Below are 17,447 nucleotides of genomic sequence, written 5' to 3'. Positions count from 1 at the left end.
CACCAAGATAGGTATGTTGTACAATACTTTCTCCAAAGTTGCCAAATACCGTGGACTATAAATTATGAATACCTTTTTAAAAACCAGATAGTACATCTTTTTTTGTTTTGTTTTGTTTTGTTTTGTTTTTGGGTTTTTCGAGACAGGGTTTCTCTATGTATCCCTGGCTGTCCTGGACTCACTTCATAGACCAGGCTGGCCTTGAACTCACAGCGATCCGCCTGCCTCTGCCTCCCGAGTGCTGGGGTTCAAGGCGTGCGCCACCACGCCCGGCCGATAGTGCATCTTTTATTGATGTTAGAGAAAACATCTTTTGTTTGTTTTTGTTTTTGTTTGGTTTGGTTTGGTTTTTCGAGTTTTTGGTTTCTCTGTGTAGCTTTAGCTGTCTTAGACTCGCTTTGTAGACCACGCTGGCCTCGAACTCACACCGATCCACCTGCCTCTGCCTCTGAGAAAACATCTTTTATTTAGGCAAAAAGAGGGAAATGTTGCAGGATATTTGATGCCAGTGTGATCCCTGAGATTGTGAACTATAAAAAACTGTCTTTTGTTTGGTGTGGTTGAGCCCTAACACACACCTTTAATCCAAGAGCTTTCTGTACACAGGATTTTATAAAGTTAGCTCTAAGTCAAGAAGTGGAGCAAGAAGCCAGCCGACAAGCCGGGCGTGGTGGCACAGGCCTTTAATCCCAGTACTCAGGAGGCAGAGGCAGGTGGATCGCTTTATTTATTTATTTGTTTTTTTAAAAAGATTTATTTATTTATTTATTTATTTGTTTATTTATTGTGACAGGGTTTCTCTGTTTGGTCTTGGCTGTCCTGGATTTACTTTGCAAACCAGGATGGTCTTGAACTCACAGTTAAGATTTATTTATTGCCAGGTGGTAGTGGCTCCTGCCTTTAATCCCAGCACTCGGGAGGCAGAGACAGGCGGATCGCTGTGAGTTCAAACAAACAATGTTGTATATGTACAATGCTGCTGGGCACAGTGGCACATTTTTTCAATCCCAGCACTTGGGAGGCAGAGGCAGGCAGATCGCTGTGAGTTTGAGGCCAGCCCAAGTCTTTAAAGGGAGCCCAGGACAGCCAAGGCTACAGAGAGAAACAAACCCTGTTTTACAATATTTTGCCTACATGTAATGCTGCAGGCCAGAATAGAGCACCAGACCTCATTATAGATGGTTGTGAGCACCATATGGTTGCTGGGAACCGAACTCAGGACCTTTGGAAGAGCAGCCAGTGTTCTTAACCTTTGAACCATCTCTCTAGTCCTTTATTTGGTGTTTTGAGACAAGGTCTCCCATAGTTCAGCTCAAGTGAACTCACCATGTAGCTCAGAATGACCTTGAACTCCTGACCCTTCTGCCTCATCTCCTGCCACACTAAGTTTCCTAACCCTGGTTTATTTCTGTGCATACTTTATATTCTCAGGATTGTTCCAGATGCCTTTGAAAAGGATATTTTCCTATGTTGATTATTTCCTTAGTTTTGTTTGTTGGCTGGTTTTGCTTTGTTTTGTTTTGTTTTTCAAGACAGGGCTTCTCTGTGTAGCCCTGGCTGTCCTGGAGCTTACACTGTAGACTAGGCTGGCCTCAAATTCTGAGATCTGCCTGTCTCTGCCTACCAAGCACTGGGACTAAAGGTGAGTGCCAGCACTGCCGGGATTTGCCTTTTAGTTTTAAAGACCTCCATGGGCTAGGATGTACCTCAAATTATAGAGGATTTACAAGAAGAGCTGGATGTATTCCCTAGCATTAAACAAACCGGGATGCTGGTATGTGGCCAGAATCCCAGCATGGGAAGGCTCAGAAGATTGGGTGGGAAGGCACAATGGCTCAGCAAAAAAGGGCACTTGCTGCCAACTATGGTCACCTTAATTTGGTCCCCAGGACCCACATGTGGCAGGAGGGAACCCATTCCTGCAGGTTGTCTTCTGATTTCTGCAGAAATGCTATGAGACACATGAGCCCACAGAGGTACACAAAGCACATGCACAGAACAAATACATTAATGTAATAACAATTTTAAAATAGGGGGCTGGAGAAATGGCTGAGAGGTTACGGGTACTGACTGCTCTCCCAAAGGTCCTGAGTTCAATTCCCAGCAACCACATGGTGGCTCACAGCCATCTATAATGTGACCTGATGCCCTCTTCTGGCCTGTAGGTTTACAGGCAGATAGAGCACTGTATGTATAATAATAAATAAACCTAGGCTGGAGACATGCCCTGTTCTTCCAAAGGCCCTGAGTTCAATTCCCAGCAACCACATGGTGGCTCACAACCACCTGTAATGAGATCTGGTGCCCTCTTCTGGTGTGAAGGCACCTGCAGGTAGAATACTGTATAAATAATAAATAAAATTTAAAAATAATAAATAAACCTTAAAAATTAAAACAAACAACAGCATGGTAGCACATACCTTTAATCCCAGCACTCGGGAGGCAGAGGCAAACTCTCTGGGAGTTTGAGGCCAGCTTGGTCTACAAAGTGAGTCTAGGACAGCCAGGGCTACACAAAGAAACCCTGTTTTGGAAAAAAACAACAACAACAACAAAAAAAAAAAACCCAGAAAACACAAAACACAAAAAAGGAAAAAGGAAAAGCTAAATAAAATAAAGTAAAAATAGCCGGGTATGGTGGCACACGCCTTTAATCCCAGCACTTTAATCCCAGGCAGAGGCAGGTTGATCTCTGTGAGCTCAAGGTCTTAAAAAAAGAAACGAGTCTAGGACAGCCAGGGCTGTTACACAGAGAAACTCTGTCTCAAAAAACCTAAAATAAACAAATAAATAACTTAGGTCGAGGCCATACAGCTCATACTTAGGAAACCTGGGAATCAAGTCCGGTCATTTTGGCTTCAGACTTTCACAGTGAGACAACCTGGTGATAGCCCTCCACTCCATGCTGTATTTTATTTGCTCTGCAGAAGAATATGTGACACTTTTTAACTGCAAATATTTGGCTGTGTGAAAGAGGATCTAAGGTTTCAGTGTGTCTGTATGTCTGCTGCCACGTGTGTGCAGATGCCCATGTAATGCCCAAGTTGTGAAACCCCCAAAGACCACCAGGAATCAGCCACATGCAAATCACATAGGGTCTCATTTCAAACTCAGAGCTTGGACGTCAGCCCCCCCCCCCCCCCCCCCCCCCCCCGCCCAATGAGGAGGCAAGATGGTGGGCCCCTAGTGCTAGGAAAACAGGGTTTTTAAAGGAAAATATTGCAGGGTAGTGGTGGTTTCCAAGCCTTGTTGTTACATAATAGGTCAGAGGGGTACAGGAAAGTTGCCCTTTAAGCTAATTGGCTGGGGGACCAGGGCTAAGGGAAGGAGACCAGGGCCAGACCATAGGGGGGGATTTTTCATTTGTTGCTAGGTGGGGGTTGGTCCAAGTTCTCAGGCCTTGAACACCCACCGAGGCCAGAAGGATCCCTAAAACTGTAGTGACAGGAGGCTGTGAGCTAGCAGATGGAGAGGAGAGACATTGCTGGAAGAAAAAGTTTAGTCTCTGGCTTTGCCATGTTCCTCCTGACAACTCAGGAAGTTGGTGATCAGGGCATCATTTCCAGCTCCTGCAGGCCAGCACCCACACCTACCTTGGAAATATGGAGTGTTTCTAGACATACTTCCCTAACAACAGTTTCCTGGACCTGTCAGGACGTTTGCATCACCCCTTGCCTACCTCAACCTCAACCAGACTCTCAAGGTCTCCTTGTGTTTTTACTGGAGTAACTGCTTATGTCTCAATTTTCTCGCTGAGCCTGGAATCTGCTCACTGGCTGGCAAACGAGCTTAGAGATGGCCATTTTCCTCACAGCTCCTATTTTGCTATCTTACTCTTTAGTAGTAGCCTTTCTTTCCTATGTCGCCATCTCTTGCTGCCCCCAACCCCCATCCCTGTGCTTAGATAGGCTCTGTTGCTGCACTCCCTTTGTGATCCCGCCCTCTCCTAATTATCCAACTGTCGTACCCACTACTCTCCATCACACTCCATTTTTCTATCTCTACAAGGCCACAGGTTTGGAGAGTTAAGGTGACCCGCCACAGGGTTGATCCCACGGAGGGCTGGCCCAGACTCTGACGCCCACCTGCTGACCTACTTCATCCCTCCAGGGGAGGCCTGCTTTCAGCCCCGCCTCCGTCCTGGAAGGCCCCGCCCCAACACAAGGCCCCGCCCGCAGATCAGAGTGGCCCCGCCCCCGCCCCGCCCCGCCCCGGCTCGGGCGGCCGGAGGACCCGGAGTGGAGGCTCCCCGAGCCCGTGGCGGCGGTGACGATGTGGTTCTTTGCCCGGGACCCGGTCCGGGACTTCCCGTTCGAGCTGAGCCCTGAGCCCCCCGAAGATGGCCTGCCCGGGCCCTGGGTCCTGCACCGAGGCCGCAAAAAGGTGAGGTACAGCGCTGCTCCGCAGGCCGCGGCCGACTTCGGCCTTTCCTAGTCTCTCTATGCGGGGCCCTGCTGCGTCGCGCTCGGCCTGACGTGGCGGCGACTGAGGCTCCCGGCAACGGGCTGGGGAGCGGGGCGAGCAGTGACGACGTGGCGGGCGGAAGGTCCGAGGGACGGACAAGCTAACAGGACGGGGGTCACGTGGGCCTGGCCGGATCCTTAAAGGCTGTCCTGGGCCAAGACTGGCTGGAGTCCCTTCCCTGCTCCTCTGGAGACAGACTCGGAGCTGGTGAAGCCCTGGCTGGTTGGTCACCTGGCCCGCGCCTCTCACGATGCTGTGTCCACCACCAGGCCACAGGCAGCGCCGTGTCCATCTTTCTGTATGATGTGAAACCCGGAGCTGAAGAGCAGACCCAGGTGGCCAAAGCTGCCTTCAAACGCCTCAAAACTCTCCGGCACCCCAACATCCTGGCCTATATCGATGGGTTGGAGGTACCTTTCTCTCCATCTGTCCATCTTACCTCCTCTGGTCCTCACTTTGTACCCAAGTGTTTCAGCACCCTGATTTGGTATCTTCTCCACAACCCTGTCTTGTCCCTTTTCTACCCTTCCTCCTCTGGAACCGTGCCCTGATGCCCCTTTCCTTACCCAGACAGAAAAGTGCCTCCACATCGTCACGGAGGCTGTGACCCCACTGGGAGCCTACCTCAAGGCACGAGCAGAAGCAGGTGGCCCGAAGGAACAGGAGCTGTCATGGGGGTTACACCAGATCGTGAAAGCCCTCAGCTTCCTGGTCAACGATTGCAACCTCATCCACAACAATGTCTGCATGGCCGCTGTGTTTGTGGACAGGGCTGGCGAGTGGAAACTTGGGGGTCTGGACTACATGTACTCAGCACAGGGCAACGGTGGGGGACCCCCCAGCAAGGGGATCCCTGAGCTCGAGCAGTATGAGCCCCCGGAGTTGGCTGATAACAGCAGTCGAGCTGTCAAAGAGAAGTGGTGGGTGACTGAGGTCGTTGGGCCTTGATCTGTCCTGCACTGGGGGCTCCTGCAGCCTTGGGACCCCTTGACTAGCCTGGAAACCCCTAGCCCTTGCTACCTGCCTGGGAAAGGGACCAGGGAGGACTTCAGGAGGGGGTAGTTGGTCAAGAGGGACATAATCTAGGTGTTCAGTGCCTCCGAATTTGTGTGTTGGAAGCAGGCGTCTGTGCTTCTCGGAGCTTTAGTGTCTTTGTTAAATTGGGCTAATGAAGCCAACTGTGTGGGACTGAGGGGTCAGTGCAGGGACACACACAGCCAGGCCATGTGATGCATGGGGGCAGGGTACCTAAAGCAGGTTGGAGGCAGCACTAATATATGTTGGGGGATCCCTGAACAGCTCTGGGTTACTGCCACAGGTCAGCAGACATGTGGCGCTTGGGCTGCCTCATCTGGGAAGTTTTCAATGGGTCTCTACCTCGGGCGGCTGCCCTGCGCAACCCTGGGAAGGTAAGTGTCCAGCCCTTGCTGTCCTCGTCTGTCCCAGGCCCTTCTTCCTTGTCGCCCACCGCCACTCTTTCTTTGACATGGAGCCTTCTCCTACAGATCCCCAAGTCCCTGGTGACCCATTACTGTGAGCTGGTGGGAGCTAACCCCAAAGTACGCCCCAACCCAGCCCGCTTCCTGCAGAACTGCCGGGCGCCTGGTGGCTTCATGAGCAACCGCTTTGTGGAGACCAACCTCTTTCTGGAGGAGATTCAGGTGAGCCCCCAGTCCTCACTGGATTCCCTTGCCAGGGCCTCTCGCCTGGGTTTTGGCGTCTCACACACTTGGGTTGTGTGGAGCCAGGCATGGGCAGTGAGTTCTGCCCTTTGGGTGCAAACCCTGGCGTTGCCTCTTCTTACCTGTGACTTTCCATGTTTGGAGTTCAGCAGAGATCATGGTGCCTCCTTCACAGGAGCCTGGGGCAGAGCTTGTGAGTTTGAAGCACAGACCTCCTCAGTGTCTGTGGGTGTTCTAGTTTGCCAAAAGCAGTTCAGTGCTGAAAGTGTTCATTTGGCTCACAGGGTTACAGCCCTGTGCAGGGAAGTCGGCCGGGGCGCAGGCGGGAGAGGCCAAGGGAGAGTGCTGCTTGCTGGCGTGCTTAGTTTGTTTTTCCATACAACCCAAACCACTTGCCCAAGAGTGGCACTGCCCACAGTGGACTGGGCCCTCCCACACCAGTCGTTAGTCATGAAAATGTCCCTTACAGGCAATTTGATAGGGGCATTTTCTCAATCGAGGTTCCCTCTTCCCAGATACTAAAAAACTAACCAGCACTGTGGTGAACTGGCTCCAGGACTCCTGAGAACTGGCAGCTGTTCCAATCCCCAATAAAATGGCATAGAATTTGCATGTAATTTATGTCCTTCCATAATCTTATGTGTGTACATGTATGTATGTGTGTGTTGTATGTATGCATGTGTGGACATGCCTGTATACAAATGTGAGGGACCAGAGGAGGACATCAGTCATCCTGCTCTATCCCTTGTTACCGGGTCCCATCACTCAGGCTGGGTCCATTCTTTCCCAGTGATCTTTCTGTTCCACCTCCGTAGCACTGGGCTTACAGGTGTGTGCGGCTAGGCCCAGCTTCTTGCATGGGTGCTAGAGATTCGAACCCAGTTCTTCATGTTTGCATAGCAAATACTTTTACCCACTAAGCTATTACTCCACCCCCCTCTGTATTATTTAAATTATCTGTAGTGCCTTATATGCTATGTGTGCTGTGTAAATAGTTAATATACTATGATGTTCGGGCAAATTTGGGCAAGAAAAAGTAGCCTGAGCTGGGTGGTGGCGGTATACACCTTTAATCCCAGCACTCGGAAGGCAGAGGCAGGTGGATCGCTGTGAGTTTGAGGCCAGCCTGGTCTATAAAGCAAGTCCAGGACAGCCAAGGCTACACAGAGAAACCCTGTCTCGAAAAACCAAAAAAAAAAAAAAAAAAAAAAAAAAAGAAGAAGAAGAAGAAAAGAAAAGAAAAAGTAACCTGTATGTGTGTGGTACAGACAGTGCTTTCTCTCATGATATTTTTGCCCTCTGGTTGTTGAATCCACACATGGTGAAGGCAGACAGGGATGGCTGCTGTGTAGGCTTGAGCACACAGCAGGTGCTTAATGACTACCCCTGTCACTCCAGCAACCCTACACCTACCAGGAACTCCATATCTGCATTGTTGCTCTGTTCCTCATGAGTGACAACCAAAGTGCTGGGGAGGAAGGAGAGTCAGACCTTTCCTCAAGGACCCATCAAGGAGTAAACAGGTCCCCACCCTTGGGAGCTCTCATTACAGGAGAGAGACTGGAAATGTTAATGAGGAAACCTGTACTCCCTGAGTTAAATCCTGGAAGGAAGGTGACCAGGGTCCCCTCAGAGAATTGTACTAGGTCCTGAAAGACTCAAGGATGGGGCCATCTGGAAGGACCATCAGGGAAGTGGTCCTGGAGAGAGAGAGGAGCAGGTGGGAAGGGGGTTGCCCTTTCTTCACCTCTGTGGCTCTGCTCTGTCCCAGCGAGATGTAGGGAACACAGAGTCAGGATCTGGGCAGGAGCTGACAGACCTCAAAGGAGCAGAGTGCAGAGTTGGGTGCAGCAACAATGAAAGCTGGTATCTTTTCTTTTTTGGAGGCAGGGTTTCACTATGTAGCGCATGCTGTCCTGTAGACCAGGCTGTCCTTGAATTCACAGAGATCTCATGCCTCTATCTAGTGCTGGGATTAAAGACGTGATTAAGCAGGCCTGCAGGTACCAAGGCTCTGTATCTTTAGGAAGCAGCTGGAATTGCTGAACCTGGATATCTCCTGGCCAATGTGGGGGCAGCGGGGATGTTGTTACATGGAGTTCTCTCCACATGGCTGACTCTGCCAGGCCACCTGTCCCCTGAAAATGCGCCCTGTAGAAAATGGGCTGTTTCTGGCTAAACCCCCAGGAGAATGTGGGAGTTAGGTACTAGGAAGTAGTCTTCATGTTGGGTAGACTGTGAGGAGAGCCCTCCGTGACTCTCTGGAAGGGTGGCCGTGGCTGTGCTTTGGTCTCTGGACCTTACTTGTTTCCTCCTCGTGCTGGGTCAGAGCTTGCTTCCCACACTGGACTAGGCAGTTCCAAACTGCTGTGCATTCCTCACCTTAGCAAAGGTCACTGCTTCTGGGCCAGGCTGCTCCTGTGGGTGGCGGTAAAAGAAGGCACAGGGGCGTAGGGTATGAGCACCCATACACTTGTTTTCTTCTTCCAGAGACAAGGCCTCATCATCTTTGTAAATGGGGAGATGGCAGCATTGTTCTGAAGTAGACATGGTTACAGAGGTGTGCTGTCACTTCTTCACTATATGTCTTTAAACAAGTCCCCTTTGGTCTGTGTTCCCTTACTTGTTGGTAAAATGTTAGAACATGGTCTCCTACCTCATAAAGCTGTGGGGAGGGGATTTAAGATACTGTCTTTGAAGGTTTTTAATTATCAGTCTATGCTCAGGAAATTTGTTGTGGGTATTACAGCCTCTGGGTGAGGGTGTTAGAAAGAGTAACGGGCTGCTTAGCCTGGCTTGGCCCAGGTCTGGTGGCAGCCTGTGCCTGTTCCCTGGCTTTTCTGTGGCTCTCCAGATACTCCCTCCCATGTGCAACTGGGCCAGGGCTGAGGGCCCAGTGAGATCGGTCCTGCCTTGAGCTCCGATTTCCTCACATAGGTGCTTGAAGGGGAACGGTTTAATCTTTGGTGGTTGATCACCTTACAGGTGAAGTGACAGGGATAGCAAGGACGGTCACTAGAAGACTCTGGCTGTGTGCCAGGTACTGGGTTTAACTATATAGCCTGGTTAGCCTTGAACTCACTATGTTGCCTAGGCTGGCCTCCAGCTCTAGGTACTCCTTAGCGCTTGTGTCACGTGTGGAGAGTCAGACACACAGACAGACAGACAGCTTCTGTGAACATTTTCTGGCTGAGCCCTTGGAGTGATAGTAGAGCTCTCATGCCACTTTATAGGTGAAGAGCCTGCCCACGATCAGCCTCTAAATGCAGAGTGGGCCTCCATAGCATTGCTCCTGCTCCTTCAGGCTGGGGTGGTCCCTGCCCTCATCCAAGTCCAGATGTGCATGATGTGGCTGTTCCCCCCATTCCTGTCTGTGCTCCCCCAGATCAAAGAGCCAGCTGAGAAGCAGACGTTCTTCCAGGAGCTGAGCAAGAGTCTAGACTCCTTTCCCGAAGACTTCTGTCGGCACAAGGTGCTGCCCCAGCTGCTGACTGCCTTTGAGTTTGGCAACGCTGGGGCTGTGGTCCTCACACCTCTCTTCAAGGTAGGTGGGGCTGGGAGTGGTGGGATCCAGAGACCTGGGTGGATACAGCCCTGGGTGAAAAGCATTTTCGGGGTAGATTCAACCCAGTGCCCTCATGATAGCAAGCAAGGGCCACCTGACTAGAGCAGGGAGGCTACAGGACCTGTTGCCCTAGGGAAGGATGGTCCCTGTGCTTCCAGTTCTCTTGCTCACAGACCCTTTTCTTCAGAGCCTTTCCTTCATTTCTCCAAGTCCCAGGAAAATACTTGCATTCTACCCTTAACTTTCCTCTGGGAGGTGCTCAGCTCTCTGACTTCAGGGGCTAGATCCTCCCCTCTGCCTTCAACTCCAGCTAGCCAGTGCTTACTCCTTCCCACTCCAGGAGAATCTTTACCCCTGAGGGGACTCGCTTGAAGGGTCTAAAAGGCAGCGTCAAATTCTACATAATTGGAACCCTCAGAAATTGCATGTGTGCATGTGGCGATTAGGTGCCACTTTATAGGGAGGGGCACTGAGTTCTCAGCAGCCTCTTACAACATGGAGGAAGGTGCAAATGAGAGTTGCCTGGGCAGAGTGTGGCCAAGGGCCTGCTGGGGAAAGGCTTCCTCCACCATCAACTCATTCCTAACCTGGGAGGCCAGCAGGGAGCCCAAGCCCTGTCAGTGTGGCCTTAGCCCTGTGGGTGTGGCCAAGCCCTTTTCCTCCTCCTTCCTCAGGTGGGAAAATTCCTCAGTGCTGAAGAGTACCAGCAGAAGATCATCCCCGTGGTGGTGAAGATGTTCTCATCCACTGACCGTGCCATGCGCATCCGCCTTCTCCAGCAGGTAGACACCTCAGCCCGTTTCTGCCCAGGGCCTCCTCCCACACCCTATTCTGGCTCCCATCACCCCTAGCCTTAGCCTGTGCTTTGGCTACACAGGGACCCTAGACACCCCTACCATGAGCATCATGCAGGTGAAGGGCCAGGAAAGCTCTCAGGAGGTGGAACTGATTCCAGGGCTCCTTGCAGCCTTGGGACTCTCCACACTCAGTCGCTTAGGTCCTCTAGAGTAGGGCACAGTTTCTGTTGTCAGCCCAGGACAGCTGGAGCAACACATTGTTGGCCTCCAAGTTAAAGGGTCCTTATTAGCCAGAGAACTAGTGACTCCCAGGTACAAGGGACCAATTCCTGTCCAGCTGTCAAATGCTTGTCCCTTCTGAGGACACATACATGAGCTGGGCTCAGGAGGCTACCTAGTGGCCAGTGTCTGCACTGGAACAGCCAAAGCCAGAGTGGCCCTGAGACTTTGGTGGGGGTGTTGCTATCTTCTCTGCCCCACCCTGGGCCACAGATGGAGCAGTTCATCCAGTACCTCGACGAGCCCACAGTCAACACCCAGATCTTCCCCCATGTCGTGCATGGCTTCCTGGACACCAACCCCGCCATCCGGGAGCAGACAGTCAAGGTGGGTGCAGTCAGGCCCAGAGTGGCTACCCCTCGGGAGAAAGTCTCCCCAAACTGGGAAGTGCTTCTCTCTAGAACATAGGCCTTGGTTGGTTTGAGCCTGAGGGTGTGGTAGGAGGGCCCAGATGTATGCATGCTGCCAATCCAATCCTTGGGTGCTGCTCTGAAAGTGGGAGGGATTTGGGGGGAACTTTCAGCTGACACTGAGCAGCTCCCAGTGCCTGCCTGGCCACATACTAGACAGAAAATGAAGCTCAGCAGACAATAAACAGAAGATGTGAAGATGTGTGTCTCATCAGAAAGTGAAAGGGGAGTGTAGAGAGGAGGTTTGTAACTTCAAGTGTAGGAGCGCCTGTCTGCGCGGCTTGGAGGCCCATACGTGTAGCAGGAGCACTCAGGGGGCACAGGCAGGAGGGTGGCTGTGAGTTCTAGGCCAGCCTGATCTACATAGGATGTTTTAGGCTAGCCAGAGATATATGTATCAAGACCTTGTCTCAAAAACACTGCTTTAGCCCTGTGTTGAGGCTTATGTTTATAATCCCAGTGCAAAGGAGGCACAGTCAGAGGGATCATAAGTTCAAGGCCAGCCTGGGCTACATGAAGAGATTGCCTCAAAAAAGGGAGCAGATGGAGAGGGGGAACTGCTTTGAGCTAGTCTGTTGGGTGACATGGAAGAAAGCCGCTCCTCATGGAAGGATCGGCACTCGTCAGGGCCCTGGTGCTGGACATTTTTAGTAATGAAGGTGCAGAAAAGAGGGTTTTACATGCCGACAGGGAGTGGGTAAGGAATCTGGGGCCTCGTCCGCGTGCAGGCACCTGGACACTCACTGGACGTGAGGCTGAAGCTGTGCTTGGTTGGGCGACATAGGGTCTGACTTGTACTCTTTGTGAGCCCTGACCGTCAGGCAGGGGTGGGAGAGGAGTGCTGTTAGGGCTGCTGCAGTGCTGGGTGTGATGGCAGCACCTGGGGCACAGGCCGTTCTGAAGTGGAGCCCACAGGGTTTTCTGGGATTTGAGGGTGGTTCTGAGGCTTCTAATCTGAGAGACTGGAGCATCTGAAGGTCAAGCGTCCTGAAAGGACCGAGGAGCAGAGACTGTGGGGAGAGCTGGGCTGCAGTTTGGGCAGCTGTCTTGCTGTAAGGTGGAGGTGGAGCTGGTCAGTGTTTATGCATGTGTGAAGTCCAGGGAGGAGGTCAGGGTTAGGCTGCATCCAAGGGGACCATGCCCTCAGCTCTACTGCCACTGTGACAACACCTGAAATGACCTAAAGAGGAGAGCTGTCATTTTGGGGTGAGTTTCAGGGCTTTCAGTCCATGGTCACTTGGTGTTGCATCTGGGTTCGTGGGGAGCTAGGACATTCTGGCACGTGCCTCAACAACCTAGCTCCCCCACAGGCCATGAAGAGAAGCAGGGCTGCTTTCCTCTCCCCCGATGGACAGAAAGACAGAGAGGAGGGGTTAGGCCAAGTGATAACTTCCAAGGGCGTGTCCCCAAGGATCCATTGCCTTGAACTAGGTTCACGTATATAGCTTCCATCACCTCCCAACAGCCCGTCAAGTTATGAGCCCAACAGTGGATTTACCCGCTGGAGGGGCCAGAGCTCTCTGGGCCAGTTACTCCTAAAGCCTCACTCCTGAGCTCTGCGGCTCTGGGGCAGGACCCAGCCTCACTCCTGAGCTCTGCTGCTCCACTATGGCTCCAAACAGCATGGGCCTGTGAGTTGTGCAGTGAGAGAACTGAAAGGGCAGGCGTGCACTTTGAGGGTTCTGACCATCCAGATCTCAGCGAAAAGAGCAGTCAGCTAGGTCGGGGGTTAGAAGTGTAGGAAAAACTCAGGGGTGTCAGAACTCCTTAGGGTCAGGGGTGGTGGCAAGAGAAAATCTTGTTCTGGTTTATTTTATTGTTACAGCCTGGAGTCATCTAGGAAAAGGAAAGCTCAAAATGAGGAATTGTCTAGGTCAGATTGGCTGGTGGGCACAATGTCGGCTTTATCTTACTTCTAGTTTATGTAACAGGCCCAGCCATCCCTGAATGGGTGTTCCTGGTTTGTACAAGAAAGCATGATCTGGTGAGGAAGAGCAGCTCCCTCCTGCTTCCTGCCTCTGTACCCCCCTCCCTGGCTTTTTAAAGATAGAGTCTCTTTATGTAGCTCTGGTTGTCTTGCAACTCACTGTGTAGACCAAGTTGGACTTGAACTCACAGAAATAAACCTACCTCTCCCTCCCGAGTGCTGTGATTACAGGCGTGCGCCACCTCTGCCGGCTCCCAGGAGTCCATTCTTGCCCCTGCTCACAGTACCCTCTGTCCCTTCTGTTCTACAGTCCATGCTGCTTTTGGCCCCAAAGCTGAATGAGGCCAACCTCAATATGGAGCTGATGAAGCACTTTGCAAGGCTGCAAGCCAAGGATGACCAGGGTCCCATCCGCTGCAACACCACGGTCTGCTTGGGGAAGATCGGCTCCTACCTCAGTGCTGGTGTGAGTGTCAGGAAAGCTGTGGAAGGCGACAGCTATGTGGTTGGGTCCTTGTCCCAGAGCAGCAGGTCTAATGCCTGGGCTTCTTGAGGTGGGGTCAGCTGTAGACCACCCAGGCAGTAAGGGGTTAGATATGGATTCTGAACCCAGATCTATGTGACTCCCAAGTCTTCACACATCACTAATAAACTCCTGTCAAGTCTGGACAGTTAACAAGAATGAATGGAAGTTGGGTGTGGGGATGCACATTTTTAGTCCCAGCACTCAGGGAAGCAGAGGCAGGCAGATCACTGTGAGTTCCAGGCCAGCCTGGTCTACAAAGAGAGTCCAGGACAGCCAGGCTATACACAGAGAAACACTGTCTTGAAAAACCAAAAAAAAAAAAAAAAAAACCCAAAACCAAAAAAACCCCACAAATGAGTGATTGACTAGGGTCAGCAGTGGGGAAGAAGGGAGGCTTCAGGCTAGCTGCTCTGGCCGTACACCTTGGGGCAGTGTGGAACCCCATAGTCCAGGAGAAGCCTAGGTCCATATTTGTAAATTCTCTTCCTTTTTTTTTTTTTTTTTTTTTTTTATTTCAAGACAGGGTCTCTCTGTGTAGCCTTGGCTGTTTGGGACGCCCTTTGTAGACCAAGCTGGCCTTGAACTCATAGCAATTTGGCTGCCTCTGCCTCCCGAGTGCTGGGATTAAAGGTGTGCGCTACCACCGCCCGCCTCCTTTGTTTTTGTTTTTCAAGACAGGGTTTCTCTGGGTAGCCCTGGCTATCTTGGAACTTACTTTGTATTTGTAGACCAGGCTGGCCTCAAACTCACAGAGACCTGCCTGCCTCTGCCTCCCGAGTGCTGGGATTAAAGGTGTGTGCCACTGCGCATAGTAAATTCTCTTATTTATTTATTTATTTTGTTTTTTGAGACAGGGTCTCTCTGTGCAGCCTTGGCTGTCCTGAACTTGCTTTATAGACCAGGCTGGTCTCAAACTCACAGCGATCCACCTGCCTCTGCCTCCCAAGTGCTGGGATTAAAGGTGTGCGCCACCCCGCCCGGCTCAAAGATGCATTTTATTTATTTATTTATTTAGTTTTTCGAGACAGGGTTTCTCTGTGTGGCCTTGGCCATCCTGGACTCACTTTGTAGACCAGGCAATGTTCGGCCTACACATGTGCCTACACTCCAGAAGAGGGCACCAGATCTCATTATAGATAGTTGTGAGCCACCATGTGGTTGCTGGGAATTGAACTCAGGACCTCTGGAAGAGCAGTCAGTGCTCTTAACCTCTGAGCCACCTCTCCAGATTACAACTTCAGATCTTGGGTGCAGTGGGAGCCCCTGTCGGGAAGTAAGGCGTTGTGGGCACTCTGTTGGTGCTCTTTATTCATGCACCCTTTCCCTGCTCACCCTGCTCTAGACTAGACACAGGGTCCTCACCTCCGCCTTCAGCCGGGCTACTAAGGACCCGTTTGCACCATCTCGGGTTGCGGGTGTCCTGGGCTTTGCTGCCACACACAATCTCTACTCGATGGATGACTGTGCCCACAAGATCTTGCCTGTGCTCTGTGGCCTTACTGTGGACCCTGAGAAGTCTGTGCGAGACCAGGTAAGGCCCAGCCAGGGCAGAACCGGGAGCTCGGCTCTGGATATTTAGTCTCCCAGAGGCCTGGCAATCCCTTGGGAATGCTGGACCATCCAGCTTGTCCTCTTGCTCATCCATAGGCCTTTAAGACCATTCGAAGCTTCCTATCCAAATTGGAGTCTGTGTCAGAGGATCCTACCCAGCTGGCAGAAGTAGGTGAGTGACCCACACGTGTGTTTCTTTCCCTTTGCTGTGTCCTTTAGTGTCCCCTGGTATATCCCACCCCATGGAGCATCTGAGAGCTGGGAAAACCTCAGCAAGTGGCCATGGATGTCCATAGATGGGAGGACTGGGCCTAGGAGGGGAGGTTTTGCTGTGATCACTGTGTTGCAGAGCTGGCCCTTCTGTTACCTCTCCACAAGGCCCATACCTGCTTGTCTCTCACTGTCCAGAGAAGGATGTCCATGCAGCATCCAGCCCTGGAACAGGAGGAGCTGCAGCCAGCTGGGCAGGCTGGGCTGTGACTGGGGTGTCCTCACTTACCTCCAAGCTGATCCGTGCACACCCCACACCTATGCCATCCGAGACCACTGTGCCCCAGAAACCAGTGCCAGCGGGTGAGTGTCCCAGGCTCACTGCATCAGTGCTCCAGGGCTGGGAGCTGTTATGTCAGGCTCTCCTGATGTAGTAACAGGGACATAAGGCATGTGGCCTTGGGGCCTGTCTCAGTCACATCTACCCTGAGAGCCCAGACTCTCTGTTCTCTAGGAAATCCTGTTCCAGCCCCTGCCCCGGCTACCCCAGCAACCTCAGGCCACTGGGAGACCCAGGAAGAAGACAAGGACACAGCAGAAGACAGCAGCCCTGCTGACAGATGGGATGATGAGGACTGGGGCAGCTTGGAGGTGAGCAGGGCTGAGGCAGCCTCACCAGGGAACCCCAGTTTGAGGCCACAGGCCATCCTTCAGAGACACACACAGATTAGAGTTGGGCCTGCCCTCAGCTGCATGGACCCAGGTAGGTGAGCTTCCCAGACTGCTCATGATAGGTCAGCAACAGCCACTGAGCCCCTGTTCAACTCCCCAAGAGCTGGGTCAGGAAGGAGAGGGCTGGTAGGTCAAAACAAAGAACAACAAACAAACAAACAAAAAACCCTAAGTGCCGAGCCATGGCTAGGAGGACTCTTGGGGGTTGAGAATATTTCTGGTCATGCCTTTCTCCTTACCTGGCAGCAAGAAGCTGAATCTGCATTGGCACAGCAGGATGACTGGAGTGCCAAGGGCCCAGGGAGCCGAACTGGACAGGTGGGCTGGGTCGGGCGGGGGTATATACGAGCACCGTTTATATATGGAGCACTGTGTACATACGGAGCACCGTTTGACTCCTCACTCTACCAGCCTACCTGTCTCCCATTGCTCACTCAGGTCAGCCACCCAGACCGAAAATCTCTGGAATCAGACTGGAGCAGCTGGGAAGCTGATGGCTCCTGGGACCAGGGCTGGCAAGAGCCCAGCTCTGTGGAGCCAACCCCAGAAGGCACTCGGCTAGCTAGCGAATATAACTGGGGTGGTACAGAGCCCACCAGTGACAAGGGTGACCCCTTCGCTGCCCTGTCTGTTCGTCCTAGCACTCAGGTAGTGGCCCATTAAGAGCACATCTTAGGGTGGAGTGCTGCTGGGAGTCAGCCCCCACTATAGCCTGTATTTTCCTTCTCAGCCCAGGCCAGACCCAGACTCCTGGGGTGAAGACAACTGGGAAGGCTTGGAGGCTGAGAGCAGTGAGTGCTTCCCATGAGGGGCTGACAGGGGCCTAGGTAGGGCAGGTGTGAGGACAGAGAGCTGAGACTGGTCAGCTGAGTCATCGTTTCCTTCATGATCCAGGACAGGTGAAGGCAGAGCTGGCACGGAAAAAGCGTGAGGAACGGAGAAGAGAAATGGAAGCCAAGCGGGCGGAAAAAAAGGCCACCAAGGGGCCCATGAAGCTGGGAGCCCGGAAGCTGGACTGACAACCCCATCCCCAACCCCCCGGGCATTTCCAACGTTGGAGAGCAGGCCCGGTGGATGTATTTATTGTACAAACCATGGGAGCCTGGTGAGCAGACCAGGCACATCTAGTGTACATAATCAGAGCCACAATAAATTCTATTTCACATCCTGGGTTCCAGCTCGGCCTAACCCGCCCAAGCAGTACGTCTTGGTGCTGCTGTCCCAACTTGCTTTGGATGTTAGTATCAATTTGCTTTGAAAGCCCAGAGTAAATTAAAGGGGCAGATCTGACTTGCATTTTCTAG

The 17,447-nt window shown here is 52.1% G+C and overlaps 1 protein-coding gene across 1 annotated transcript; it reads left to right on the top strand.

Annotated features, from left to right (window-relative positions):
* Positions 1 to 4,202: 4,202 nt before the first annotated feature.
* Positions 4,203 to 17,184, top strand: Scyl1 (SCY1 like pseudokinase 1). Its single transcript, XM_051145927.1, has 17 exons — positions 4,203 to 4,383; positions 4,734 to 4,874; positions 5,035 to 5,384; positions 5,783 to 5,873; positions 5,970 to 6,125; positions 9,532 to 9,690; positions 10,386 to 10,493; positions 11,001 to 11,114; positions 13,435 to 13,590; positions 14,993 to 15,181; positions 15,298 to 15,373; positions 15,610 to 15,774; positions 15,926 to 16,062; positions 16,390 to 16,461; positions 16,582 to 16,791; positions 16,874 to 16,934; positions 17,038 to 17,184. The coding sequence occupies exons 1-17, from the start codon at positions 4,273 to 4,275 to the stop codon at positions 17,160 to 17,162; spliced, it is 2,421 nt and encodes an 806-aa protein (XP_051001884.1). The 5' UTR covers positions 4,203 to 4,272; the 3' UTR covers positions 17,163 to 17,184.
* Positions 17,185 to 17,447: the final 263 nt, after the last annotated feature.

This window comes from Acomys russatus, chromosome 5 (assembly GCF_903995435.1).
Source record: "Acomys russatus chromosome 5, mAcoRus1.1, whole genome shotgun sequence".
NCBI classification, from domain to species: domain Eukaryota; kingdom Metazoa; phylum Chordata; class Mammalia; order Rodentia; family Muridae; genus Acomys; species Acomys russatus.
Note: the sequence above shows the minus strand (reverse complement) of the source record. Positions and strands in the feature narration are given on the sequence as shown.